This window comes from Kogia breviceps, chromosome 13, assembly GCF_026419965.1.
Source record: "Kogia breviceps isolate mKogBre1 chromosome 13, mKogBre1 haplotype 1, whole genome shotgun sequence".
Classification (NCBI taxonomy): Eukaryota; Metazoa; Chordata; class Mammalia; order Artiodactyla; family Physeteridae; genus Kogia; species Kogia breviceps.
In genome coordinates, this window is record NC_081322.1 from 86,897,879 (window position 1) to 86,912,336 (window position 14,458).

The window sequence follows — 14,458 nt, forward strand, 5'->3', positions numbered from 1 at the left end:
AAAAAAAAATGCTTTCCTCCACTCTGTTCTGTTTTTTTCTAATAGCCTATTTTGCCGTCTTTAGGAACCAAGGCGTAGATTTCATCCCCAAAACTGCTTTCTGATAGCATGGAGTGAAAGAGGAGTCACTAGTAAAACAGTGAACGTACTAGACTGTACTTGTTACAGCATGGCTAGCAATAAACCAAAAGCTGGATTGTTCCACTTTTTTTAAAAATTAATTTTTGTTGGAGTATAATTGCTTTACAATGTTGTGTTAGTTTCTGCTGTACAGCAAAATGAATCAGTTACATATATACATATATCCCCTCTTTTTTGGATTTCTTTCCCATTTAGGTCACCACAGTGTATTAAGTAGAGTTCTCTGTGCTATACAGCATGTTCTCATTAGTTATCTATTTTATACATAATATCAATAGTGTATATGTGTCAATCCCAATCCCCAGTCCACCCCCCACCCCCTGTTGGTATCCGTACATTTGTTCTCTACCTCTGTGTCTCTGTTTCTGCTTTGCAAATAAGATCATCTATACCATTTTTCTAGATTCCACATGTATGTGTTAACATACGATACTTGTTTTTCTCTTTCTGACTCTTCACTCTGTATGACACTCTCTGGGTCCATCCACATATCTACAAATGACCCAGTTTCGTTCCTCTCTGTGGCTGAATAATATTCCATTGTATATATGTACCACATCTTCTTTATCCATTCCTCTGTTGATGGACCCTTAGGTTGCTTCCATGACCTGGCTATTGTAAATAGTGCTGCAATGAACATTGGGGTGCATGTGTCTTTTTGAATTACGGTTTTCTCTGGGTATATGCCCAGTAGTGGGGTTGCTGAGTCATATTGTTCCACTTTCTTATTTTCCATCTCTAATTACCATCTCTTAACGTGAGTTTCAAGGACTTCTTTTTCCAGAATTCCTTTATGAAACCCTAAATGAAAGCTGGTTGCACTAGCTATGACCTTGGACAAATTCTTCACTCTGAACATTTTCTTCCTGCCTGCCTTCCTTTTTTTGTAAAATGGGTATTATATACTACCTCAGATTCTGTGAGGATCACGTGAAAATTCATACACAGTATTTTTAGCATGGTGGAGGTCCTCATTTAAAAAAAATAATTAGATAGGTCTTTGTGGTTTATTTTTAGACCTGAGATTGAGTGATTTAACCTTTATTATAATTTTATATGGGGAATCCAATATTTATATTCTGCATTTTGACTTAGAATTCTTTCTACCATCCTAATGAGGATAACTTAATTAATTTTCTAAGTGTTATTATTGTAAAAAAATATTTATATAGTAATGTGAAAGCTAAACTGTTCTTGTAAATCCATCTCCCAGAGATGATTACTCTTAATAGTTGTTACATCCTTTTTTTGACTTCTCTGTGTCCATCTAAAAATTCACATACTTAGTATAAGTTGGATCATATAATAAACATTCTTTTCTGTAACCTTTGAAAGAGCCTTTCCAGGGAAGTGCAGCTACTATTAAATACCTTTGATGTTACAAAACTGCTGCTGAGAACAATCTTGGAACTAGGATGGACTATATCATATTTTTTATGTGAAATGTATCAACAACTTTGAACAACTGTTAATTTTGGCAGTTTAAAGGAGGGCTGTTGAATTTAATTTTGTAGTTTTTCTTTTTGTGCTTATAGTCCTGAAATACAAAACGCAGTTTAACTGGGCGGTTGCGGGGAAGGTCCCATCTAGAGAATTGGCAGTAGCTTGATTTTCCTTTTTTTTTTTCCTTGCCAGTTTCAGTGTAGTTGCCTCAAAATTAAATCAGATTTATTTGGTCAAGTAAGCAAAATATATTCCATTAAATAGTGCATATTCTTTAGTAACCTGCTTTTTAATTCATTTGTTTTCTGTACCATGTGGATGTGGCTTTTTAAAATGAGCACAATGAAGTTATGTTATTCTGTGGGTTTTGCTCTGCTCAAAATACATTTAAAGCTTTCCCTGTATTTACTAAACCCTGAGTTAGAGGTTCTTTTTTCAGAAGAGATCTTTGTTGTCCCTAAGTACATAAGGGCACATAACAGCCACCTCTTTGTGTAGTAGCAGTTGTCCTTCTTTATAAGTAGACTTTTAATATTATTGCTGTAAGATTTAATGAATTTCATGTAAATAGAGACTGGTGATTTGTTAATTAAGACCTAAAACAACTAAAATCTTACTTTGCTTTTTGTGTTAGTATACCAGGTTAGCGTTCAGTAAGAGATGGATTGCAGATAGTGAGGAAGTAATAGATCCCATTGAAATTCATTTAGAATGATGAAAGCTGTCATTTTAACTTTGTTTATAAAATGTATACTGTGTACATCAAAGCATATGTACATATTTATAAAGAGTTGGCTCTTTACTGAACAAATTAATGGAAAATGTTAAATTAAAATAATGAGACATTTATGGTCAAATGACACTGTAACCTTTTCATTTCTTCCTGTATTTTAGTTCCAGCTGTATTACAATGGATAAGGTAATTTTTTTGATGAATTTAAATGTAAGACTTGAAGAAAAGCCAGATAGATGCCCAAATAAAATGTATATGTCTATCATATCAGCTTAGCTGGTTGAGCAGTTGGAATTAGCTACCACAACACTGAGTGTAAGGTGTGGTTTCCATGAAGTTTTCTTCAGTGTGTTGAAAAGCCATCTTTTAATTTTGCATCGTTAAAAATTCTGAAAATAATTTTTTCATGCAGTTTTAAATATTACTTTTGTATCATTAGGGTTTTTTTTGTTTACTACTGAGCTGGTAAATACTTTTTATATTTTATTTTCTTGGTTTTAATTTGTTGAAAAATTCTAAACCAGGAAGTAAAATAGGGCTATATTTTATTCTTTATCTAGTCTTCCAACTTTGCAGCATTAAATTTATGCACAGCCATTATCTATCTATCTTCTGAAATGACTACTTAATTTTGTAAGTTAGATTTCTTAGCCTGTATTTTTCTCTTCTCCAGTATTTCCGCATGTTGTCCTAATTCTGACATTGTATTCTTCCACAGAGAAGTTGATCTATTAGTTAATCTAATAGTTCAGATTTTAAAAGAATGTGCAAAATTCTAAGGTGGCAGAGGATGGGATGCACGTACAGTGTAGCTCAGATACAGCACAAGTGGTGGTGATGAAAAAGCTAAAATCACAGTGAGTTAAAGCTTATGAAACATAAGAATGAATTTAAAACACATTTTTAGTTACATCCATAGTTAGGTGAATTAAGGGAAAGGGAAAAGACTTAAGACTGATGATGTAATATTAATAGGTTACGTAAAACAGAACTGTGCAATGATTGTTTTCCCTCTTAGGAGCAGAATCACTGACTGATAATTGAGCTTCAGTTTGGAAAAGGAAAAAAATCAAGATAATTAAAGCAGAGAAGTGTGAGGAGACAAAGTAGTATAACCAAAGTAGATTTTCAGGCCTAGACAAAAATGGTTTTGAGGGTATTGAAATTTGAAAAAATGTGATCACTGAATGTCAATTCAAGAAAACATGGAAAATGAGAGGAGCCTGAATGCTGGAAAGGTTAATACTCCCAGAAGCTGAAAAACAACATTCTCAACTTGATGGCACAACCTGTAGATTCCAGAAGTGATTATTTCCTGGTTAACTCTGGTGGATCCAGCGGAAGATTCCAGTTCTAGTGTAGCTTGAGATGTCATCAAATAGTTGATATGTTATGCCTGAATTTTAATATCCAGGTTAGAGAAATGTATGTATGCTATGAAATTGCAGTTAATTGGATCCTTGACTCACAGAATAGTCATCCCTAAAGAATGTCAACTGATAGATTCACATCAGTCTGAAGGTATTAGTCTAGTAGAAAACAACCACGAAAAGAATTTTAATTTTCCACTGGAAGTATGGAATGGTGGAAGGTTGGCCTACTACCTCTACCATGTCAGCAGTGCACTGTGCTCATCAGGGAAGTAAGGGGGTATTCTTAAACGTGCAGTGGAAGTGGAGTGTTTGGGACCGGAGGTAGGCAGCCTCAGTGTCCGTACTCATAGGTGGTCAGGGAAGGATGTGTGTGCTACAGGGTTTTCCAATTTAAGAGAGATGTAGACCAGTGGATTATGTCTAAGTGAGTGGGAGGGTATAAAGCTATGTCATATAGTTCAGAGAAGAGGACACTTAGATTACAGAACTTTTCAAGTATTTGTAGGACTGTCATATGAAAGAGGCATTTAACCTCTTTGATGAGCTTTGGAGTGTTGAGAGGGGGTGAGTGGGAGAAATTTCAGGGAAGATAAAATTCAGTAAAATTTGTAACATTTGAGAACAGTTCAGAGATGTCTAAAATGGATTGTGTTGATATTGGGGATACTTTGGGGTTATTGTAAATAGGAATTTGTACACTTAAGTGATTAAGCAAATGGTTCCGAACTTGTAGTTCTCTGAACCACTGCTGTTGTTTGATGAAGGTAGTGTGGAGATGGGGACGTTAGAGCATTATCATGTAATGTTTGATGCAAACAAAAGAATATGTAAAACATACTAGTTTTGAAGCGCTCCCATGTTTCATAAACACACACCTGTGAGCCCCCACTCATGAAGGAATTTAGAGCATTGCACGTGCCCATGCCTGTGACAGGTTTCTGTAATATTTTGGCTAGGTTAACGTTAACAAAAGCTCTGATTGCCAGGCCTTAAAGACTGAAAAGCCTTGGAGACAAAACTTTTAAAAAACATTGGAGTTATGGGAAAAACAATAAATGAGTCTTTGCCTCCTAAGGTTGGAAACCAGTGGATTCACTGAAGTCATTCAATAAGCAACCTTCAATCATATGAGGTACAGGCACAGGGAGGGTAAATAGGAGACTTGTCTGAAATCACACAGTTACTATTAGAACTGGAATCAGAACTTGTTTGACTCTAGTGTCCTAAGTAATGTGCCAGGAAGTGCTAATGATTTGTTGACTAGAAAGATGCTGTTGATAAAGGTAGTACTCAGCTGGTTAGAGTTTACAGTGAAAATTGTAAATTCTTTGAGAACTCAAACTGTCTTAATTTGTTTTCTATTATTAAATTGAGTGATATCTTAGATACTGGAAGAAACACGGTAGAAGGATTTTAAAATTTTAAGTAGAATATATAATTACATTGTAATTTTACTTCACATACTCCTGTCATTAGAAAACAGGTGAGAGTTCCTGTCCTCTTGACTTTAATACCCTATCTGTGGCAGAGTTGATGACACCTGCTTTCACATCTCTAATCCATACCTTTTACTGTTCTTCTTTCTACCTTAGAGTATCTGTTTGTTTATATACCTCCCATATTAGACTAACTTCTCTGAGAACTGGGGCCATGACTTGTTTAATGCCCTAGAACCTAGTTCATTCCTCTCTTCATTCACCCATCCATCTGTTCAATTTACTGAGTATTAATTGAGGACCCACTGTATTCCAGGCACTATTGTAAGAGCTGGGGATACAGCAGGTAACAGAATTTCATGGAACTCTAAGGTATTAAATAATCACAAAAATGTTTAGAGAAATACAACTTAAGTGGTAAATGTATCTTTTCTTCCATTACATCATCTAATTGGTTATATGAAGTTGTTGGGTTTTGTATATTATTTTTAAATCTAGTCATCTAACCTGAATTTTCTTATTTATAATGGATTTTCTTGGTTTTGCTAAGTTTGATAAATTTGTTTCCTGAAAATCATTTTTTCCTCTTCAACCTACTGTATTACTATGTTTAAAGATTTTTTAAAAAATATTGAATTATTCTCACATTCATGCTGTAAATTCCACTTTGTCTTGGTGCATTATTCTTTTAATGTGTGGCTGGTGGAGCTTGTTCACTTAGGATATTTGCATCTCTATCTACAAGCAAATTTTATTTGTGGTTTTCTTTTATGCTATTGTCAGGTTTTTATATGAGTGTTATTAACTTCATAATAAGAATTGGGCAGTTTTTGAGGAGGAAATTTTAATGTAATAAACTAATGTTGAAAGTGCCTTTACATAGAGACCTTGACTAAAGGATATATGTGCAATTTTAATTAAATTTTTCTAATGCCCTCTGGTTAATTACTTGCTGTAATTACATAATTATGTAAACAACCATTTATATTTAAATTGTAGGTCATTGGAAATTTGATTTGAGAATTGCTGTCATATGCTAATTTAAGATAAACACTAATTTGATACTGGACATCTTTGAGAAAGATTTCATTATGAGAATAGAAGTATAAAAAAGAACTTAAAGAATCAACTCTTGTCCTTATAATGTAGTTAAACACAAGGTACCTTCTTTTGATTTTTTTTTTAAAAAGAGTTCACTTTCTATACAGAGATAAACATTTGGTAAACTTTGACAAGCAAATTGTTATTTAAGAGATAAGATTCGTTATAAAATGAGTATTGCCATCACTGAAGCAGAAAATGTATTGTAGTGCAGTATTTTCATTGACAGTCTTTATAACTGGGTGAGAACACCTTTGATCATGCCTTTTTACTGCAGTGGATTTTATTTAACTGAAAGTGATTTAAATAACTAGTTAAGAAAATTAAAGTGTGAAATTTGATAGTTCCTTTACAGCAATAAATTGAAATTCTATGTTTGGAAGGCATACAGATACAACTTAATATGAAGTTACTGTTTTTTGTATATTTATATATTCTTTAACCTAGTCATCTTACCTGAATTTTCTTATTTATAATTAATTCTTTGGGAATTTTATTATTTATTTTTAAAATTAATTAATTCATTTTGGGGCTGCATTGGGTCTTTGTTGCTGCACGCAGGCTTTTCTCTAGTTGCGGCCAGTGGGGGCTACTCTTGGCTGTGGTGCACGGGCTTCTCATTGCGGTGGCTTCTCTTGTTGCGGAGCACGGGCTCTAGGTGCACGGGCTTCAGTAGTTGTGGCACGCGGGCTCAATAGCTGTGGCTCGTGGGCTCTAGAGCGCAGGCTCAGTAGTTGTGGCACACGGGCTTAGTTGCTCCACGGCATGTGGGATCTTCCTGGACCAGGGATCAAATCCGTGTCTCCTGCATTGGCAGGCGGATTCTTAGCCACTGCGCCACCAGGGAAACCCGGAATTTTGTTTTTAAATACTAATGGACACAAGCTTTTTCCCCAAGGAGGACATAATCCATAGCGTGGAGAGACGGTTACAGATGCATTCAGCTAAATTAATAATGACAACCCTTATTAGACAGTGAATTCCAGTGGGCAAGGGCCTATGGAAGCTTAATAAAGAACTCTTGAAGAACTAATTGATATCTTTGAATTAATTGATATCTTTGTATAGGACTTGATCTATTAAGATAGATTTCTCATAATTTTTTTTAGAAGTGATATTCATACCTGAGAACTGTCATAATAATTGTTTTAAAAAGGTCATGGACTTTAGGTATCTCTCTTTTATTTCATTCATTAACTCATAGTTTAATCTCCATACCATCTTTTCCTCAAAACTTCCGATCACCGATGGCTTAGTGGTCACATCCAAGGTACTACCCTCTTTGGCTCTTTGCCTTACGGTACTTGTGTGGTATTTGATACTGATGATCACCCTGTCTTGGAATCTGTCATTTTCAGCTTCTTTGATGCTTCTCTTCCCTGATTCTTCTGTCTACCTCCATTTCTTCTTGGTTTGGATCTTATTTTCCTCATCCCTTAAATGGTGCTAGGGTCATTCAGTTCTTCCTTCTCCCTATACCCCCTCTAAGACATCTCTTCTGTTCCTGTAGCTTTAACCAATACATTCGGGTATCAGACTCAGACTTCTGCTAAACTTAAATTTTGTGTATCTATTGGACATCTCTTTTTGGATATTCCAAAGATACCTAAAATATCTGAGGAAGTGGTCCGGTTTAAATCTCATTCAGATAGGTTAGTTCTGAAGTATAAAGGAAGCTTTGGTATTAGGTTTGTCTTATAGGCATTCTTAGGATAGTTATTTGGCTGAAGCTATCATTTGGAATGACTGGGTTTTTTTAGGCATGGAGAAATTATGTAAAACAACTGGTCTGTATCGTAGTGAATAAAAGCTTGGGCTCTGAAGTTATTTTGGGGACTTCCCTGGCGGTCCAGTGGTTAAGACTCTGTGCTTCCAATGAAGTTATTTTTAATAAAATATATTATTTGGTATAAGTTTGATTTCTGGTAGAAATTAATTAAGACTGTAGTTCTGTTAAATGTAGACTTAATCCAGAGAATGACAGACTAGGTCAACAGCTCTTCTTTGAGTTTTAACACTTTATCAATGAAATCCTCCCCTACCCTCTTATTTTTTTTTTTTCCTGGGCTAGTAAGAATATTTTTTTGTCTAACACATTTAAAATTTTTACTTTTAACAGAAATTAGCAGAGTACGGAAAGACATGTACAATGACACATTAAATGGCAGTACAGAGAAAAGGAGTGCAGAATTGCCTGATGCTGTGGGACCTATTGTTCAGTTACAAGAGAAACTTTATGTGCCTGTAAAAGAATACCCAGATGTAAGTATATTTTGTTTATATTCAATGTTTTTTTCCTGCTTCACATACTTCGGGAAGAGATATATCTGATGGTAAATAGTTAAGCATTGTCAGCTGCTTTTAAAAAAAATTAAATGTGAGGGACTAGAGGCATGAATACTTTGGTATGGATAATTTAATAAAAAATTCTTTTAAAAAATATGTTTTCATTTGAATGCTGCTGTGTCTCTTTGGAAGTCTAGAACCCAGTAAAGACTTGGTTCTAGATTTCAAATTGAGGCAAGAATTATGGAGAGAGCTTTGGCCTGAATGTCAGAGAGCAACAAGTACAACTTTGTGCTTGTCTTTGATATGACCTCAGCGAAGTTGTGTCATCCTTTCAGAAAAATGAGAGGTTAGACTGTAGGACACCTAGGGTTCCTTGCGCTAAAATTTTTATCATAACCACTATTTATAATATTTTTTTCATCTCAGTTCCTTGTTCAGCTATTCTCCGCGTATCTTGTTGCAGATAGCCTCCTTATACTATACAATTAATTTATAAAAGGCTCCAACTCTTTGCCTTTGGTTACAAAGCCCTACATGATATGGTCCTTTTTATTTCTGACCTCATCTTAAATGATTTTCCCTCTTCCTCAACATACTGCAGTTACATTGACTGTTAAGAATAAGTTAAGTCTGTTCCCAGCCCAGGTACCTTTGTGTTTTCTGTGCATTGATCTTAACCGGCTGGCTTCTTCTTGTCATTAAGTTTTTAGCTTAAGTGTCACTTTAGAGAGGACTCCTCTGACCATTTTATCTAAAAGCAATCTGGTTACTCATTATTTTTCTTAAGTCTCTATTTCTCTGCAATAGCACTTATTATCTGATATTTTTCTTTTTTATTTGTTTATTTTCTTATCTCCGCAGCACAATATAAGGTACTTAAAACAAGAACCGGTTTTTGTTATTTTCTACTATATTCCCAGTGTACATAATATTGGCACATAATAGGTATCCAGTACCTACTGAATATGTAAAGGCAAATTGATGGCTTTTTGCTGTGTTACAGAGGACTTTTCTGAAAGGAAATACAAGAAAGAGTTGGTATTATAAGGTCAAAAATGTGATGTGTACCCTAAGTTGCATTGATTGTATGGATAAGTATTGTAGTTTGGAGATGGGAAGTAAATGTCATAAGTTGAGTTAATGGGGAAAAAGTGTTGCTATTTCATAAGATGCGTTTCTAATATAGTTTTCTTACAAGCTAATACATTTACTCTTTTTTAGTAAGTATTTTTGGTTGCGAATATGTAAACAGTTCTGGATAACATAGGCAAAGAAAGAGTTTGTTGGAAGATAATTGGGTGTGCTACAGAGGGTTAAAGGAATAGCTGGAGAACAAAGCTTCGTATAACACAGGAACCAGGGCAGTTCTGAGAATCTCAGCAGTGGGAGTTTAGACCTTCCCTATTGAGAGCCTTGCTCTTAACATAATTTGGCATCAGTGCCTCTCAGATTTTATCTTCAAACTTCAGATTCTTGGGAGAGAGAATGTATTTTGGACCAGTCTGCCATGAGTTAGGCCTGGGGTTAACTGACATAACCTAGACGTGACCACGCTGGACCTATTCTGGGTATTGGATGATTCCTTGGTGTGCTAAATTGTGATTTGGGCAGCTGTCCCCATTGGAGTCTACTACTTTTGGGTATTTCAGTATCTCCTAAAACATACCAGCCTTCTCATCTGCTTGTTTGAACTCTAAAGGATAAGGATTCAGCACAAGCCATTAACACAGAATAGGTAAGAGCATGAGACTGTGTTAGAGAATATAACCTTAATCTGCCTGGTCCCCATTCTTTAAAAAAAATGCTATTCAGGGAATGATGTTTATATTGCATTACTTAAAAGACACATGTTCTGTATAATCCTCTAAGTCAGAAGAGATGTATTTTATATTGTGGGTCCAGGGGGAGGCACCTTTTTACTCTATTCCTATCCTTTTTCCACCAGTTGAGATTCACTGTCATGGTCAACTACAGTTGTTGACACGTGTTTTGGAGCGAAACATTGTCTAGTTCAGTGGTTGTCAAAATGTGGTCCCAGGACTATAGTATCCACATCTCCTAGGAACTTGTAAATGATCAAGCCCCACCCCAGACTAGATGAGTCAGCAACTCTGGGGCTAAAGCCCAGCAGTCTGCCTTCCAAGCCTTGTAGATAATATTGATGCATGCTAAAGTTTGAGAAGCACTGCTCTCATTTGTTTACATTGTCATCACAAGCTGGGCTAACAGGTAATCACGTAGGGTCCTTTTACCAGGCATTGTTTCAGAAGGCAGGAAGCGGTGGTGAACTGAATGTCTCTGCTCTTGTGGAGCAGGCATTGCAGTAGCAGAGACAGACAATAAACAAATGAATATTTTTTTTAGGTTCAGTCAGTGCTGTGGAAAAAAAAGTGGAGTGAGCAGATAAACAGTAGCTATGTGTTTATAGTCGAGGAATCTCTTATAAGATGAAGGGAATGCAGAGGCATGAATGGAGTGATGGGGAGGAAGGCATGAAATCGCCTGGGGGAAGAACATTCCAGGCAGAGTGACCAGCAGTGCAGTGATTCTGAGGCATGAGCACGCCTGGGAAGTGTAGTAAGATGCGAGGTTATTAGAAAGTTAGCAGAGGGGCCCTATGCTCAAGCGGCTGTGGGTCCCTGGGTCCCGGTAGGGATTTCCTGTACTACTGAGTGAAATGGAAAGCCAGGGAGTGCTGTGGGCTCAGTTGGGTTTTAATAGATTCATTCTGGCTTCTGTGTGGAGAAAGGCTGTGGGTGATGGTGACAGCAGGGAGACCAGCTAGGGGGCAGAGGAGGAACTTGAACAGGAGGACTTAGAATGCTTGGATCCTTCATAATTGATGACTTGGAGCCAACAAAATTTGCTGGTAGGTTGGATATGGGGTGTGAGGGAAAATTAGGAATAGCTCAGAGGTTTCGATTGATTGGAGTAACAGAATCACCAGTTCTTGAGCTGTGAAAGACTGAGGGAAGAGCAGGTTTGGGGGTGGGGCTTAGGTTCTGATTTAGAGGTGTTGAGTTTGAAGTCAGACATCCAGATGTGGGCATGTCAAATAGGCAGGTGGGTATATGAGTTGTGGATGATTCTTGTCACCCAAAAGTGTCTATTTTATCAAAGCTTTTTAAATGAGAAATTTAGTTATTCATAGGAGAGAAACAGGTATAAAGCCATTTTGGTTCTCCAGATCATTTTTTTAATACCTTGATTTTAAATTTCTGTTAAAAGAATTTGGCAAAATTGGGATCCGCATATAGTTTTTCTTTGAGGTTATCAGTACATACCAAATGAATAGTAACTGTTTTGTAGTCTGTACTAGGAACTGTATCTCATCTTTAAAAAAAATTAAATAATGTTAAACAAAATAAAACAAGGGCGTGTGTTGTGTGTCTGAGTTTGGCAGTATGGAAAAGATTTTATTTCAGAATTATGAATTAGATATTGGCCACGATGAAACAAATATGCATTCTTCTTACTTCTGTTTTTCTTAATATGTCTTAGAGATCATTACGTATGCTTCTCTCTCACCTCCCCCTTTTGTATGTAGGCTCGATTTTGTGAGTGAATTCATCCTATTTGACTCAGAAATGCTTTATTAAAGCTTCAAAGGGGCAGTGTAGCATAGTGGTCAAAAGTAGGGACTCAGACTCCTGGGTGGCTCTGCTGCTTGTATTGTGACTTTGGGCAAGTCCGGTTCTTAGTTTCCTCATCTCTGTAATGGAGATAGTCTCTCACAGGCTTATGAGGGGTTATAAGTGAGTTAATACATGTAAAGCACTTGGAAAATGCCATTATGCTGTGTAAGTATTACCAGAATGTAAGCTCCATGACGGTGGGGATTTTTCCCTTTTTTGTATTCTCACTGCCTAGGATAACGTCTAGTAAACGGTAGATGTATAATAAATATTTGTTGTGTGTATCTGTATGAAAGCCTCACTCTTTCAAATATTGCTGAAATTTAAAAAAAATATGTTGCCTTTTGAGTTTGCACATAGCAACTTATTTATAAAAGTAAGTGTTAATTTGGAGGTATTGTTTTGGAGTTGACTGTATAGCTCTGGGACTGACAAGAAAAGAAAGTCTTAGATCACGTTTGAGGAATTAGATAGTGCCGTATAGTGTCCTTCGCAATGTTTTTGAATCAGTGGCTTAATGGTATGGGAATGAGAAGGTAATATGAGTAGCTTGTTGAAAATGTATTAAAAATTTTACACATTTATTAATATTTATACTTATTAATAAAGCAGACTTTTATTGCATCTCTACTGTGTACTAAGCATGTCCTGGAGGTGGGGATATTAATTTAGTAGAGAAAACACTTTGACATAGTTGAGGTGATAGTGGGTTTTTGAGCCATTCAGGCCTAGGTTTTGAATCCTGGCTTAGTGCCTTCCTGGCTGTATTTGTCAACAGTTCTCACAGCAGTGCTCCATGTAAGCTATCCTAAAACTCAGTGGCATAAAATAACAAGCATTGATTTCTGTGCTCTTTATTTAGTCTACACTGTATGTTGGCTGCAGTTCTGCTGATTGGGCTTAGCCGAGGTTGGTCTAGGCTGGCTCTGGGTGGGTTTAGATTACCTTTATGTTCCTGCTGGGCTCAGCCCAAAGGGGCAGCAGCTACTTGGAGCAAGCTCTTTTCATGGCAGGTCACTGGAGTGTCAGAGCCAAGCCAAGCCAAATTGCTTAAACACGTGTAAGACCTCTACCCTTCTTCCATCAGCTAACATTCCATTAGCTCAGTGATTGTCAACTGGATGATTTTGCCCATCTGGGGCATTTGGCAATTTCTAGAGCTATTTTTGGTTGTCAAAACTTGGCGGGAGTACTAGTGGCCTCTAGTGGGTAGATGCCAGGACTGCTTCTAAACATCCTACAATGCACAGGACAGCCCCGGCAACCAGGAATTATCCTGCTCCAAATGTCAGTAAGTGCTGAGGTTGATAAACTGCATCATCAAGTCACGCCGTCCACATAAGAAGGGGACTAGAATAAATATTAGCAAAAAATAATTAAGACTCTCACACTGGCTTTGAGCACATGTAAACTTTAGAATCTGTTTCCTTGTCTATAAGATCATAAGGTCTACCTCATAGAATTATTTAGAGGAATGAAGGTAACAAATATATGGTATCTGGATAGAGCACTGAGTACGGTCCTTATGATCATGACTAAGGGAAAAATTCCTATCCTTGAAGGAGCCCGCAGTGTGATATGAAAGAGAAAGGCTGTTGCATTATCATTTAAGACTATTTAAGTTTATCATACATTCATAAAATGACTGACATGGTTGAAGACTAAAGTTAATGCATAGGCCATCAAAGTGTTGATCTGGCCAGTTTATTAAGGACTTGTTTGAATCCATGAAGATCTTATAAACAGTATATGAATGGAGTTAACTCTGATTGATATAAGTAAAAGATAATTATGTTTTAATGAGTCAGTAATAATTCTGTCATTAAATTTGCCTGGTTATTGTTTTTGGGTTCTGAGAAATTGTTTTATAGGATCTGCCAGAGTGGTAGAATAAGTTTCAAATATTGGCAGGGTCTAGCTGTTAGGGATATTAGTTAGCCTGTATATACATGAACAGATTAGATTGCGATGCTGTTAGCTTGGGATATGTTATGATTAAATTGTAGTGAGACTTTCCCCAGAAATGTTATATGAAGATAACTTTGATTTTCTGATGTTTTTAAAATAGGTTTTAGTTTTCAATGATTATAGCGTTAAAAGGTTTGTCTTGGGTCTAGGCTATGCGTGGTGACACATACTGTCAAAGGGTTGTACAATGGGTAAATGCCCTTTCAAATATTTTTTCCAGCTTGTAGGATTTCAGCACGGCAACTATAAATAATGTAGATTTATAATATTTTTCACAGTACACACTATAGCTCATAATAATAGTCTGTCAGTGGTGGAGTATGAGTTTTAAGTCACCTT

At 36.3% G+C, this 14,458-nt stretch overlaps 1 protein-coding gene across 7 annotated transcripts in view; it reads left to right on the plus strand.

Moving 5' to 3' along the window:
* Positions 1-14,458, plus strand: part of QKI (QKI, KH domain containing RNA binding) — a 142,334-nt gene that overhangs the window by 27,150 nt on the left and 100,726 nt on the right. For all 7 annotated transcript variants that reach the window (XM_059082960.2, XM_059082959.2, XM_067011127.1 and 4 more), the window contains exon 2: positions 8,347-8,489. In XM_059082960.2, coding sequence (XP_058938943.1) covers positions 8,347-8,489 — 143 coding nt within the window. The remainder of the gene's footprint in view (positions 1-8,346; positions 8,490-14,458) is intronic.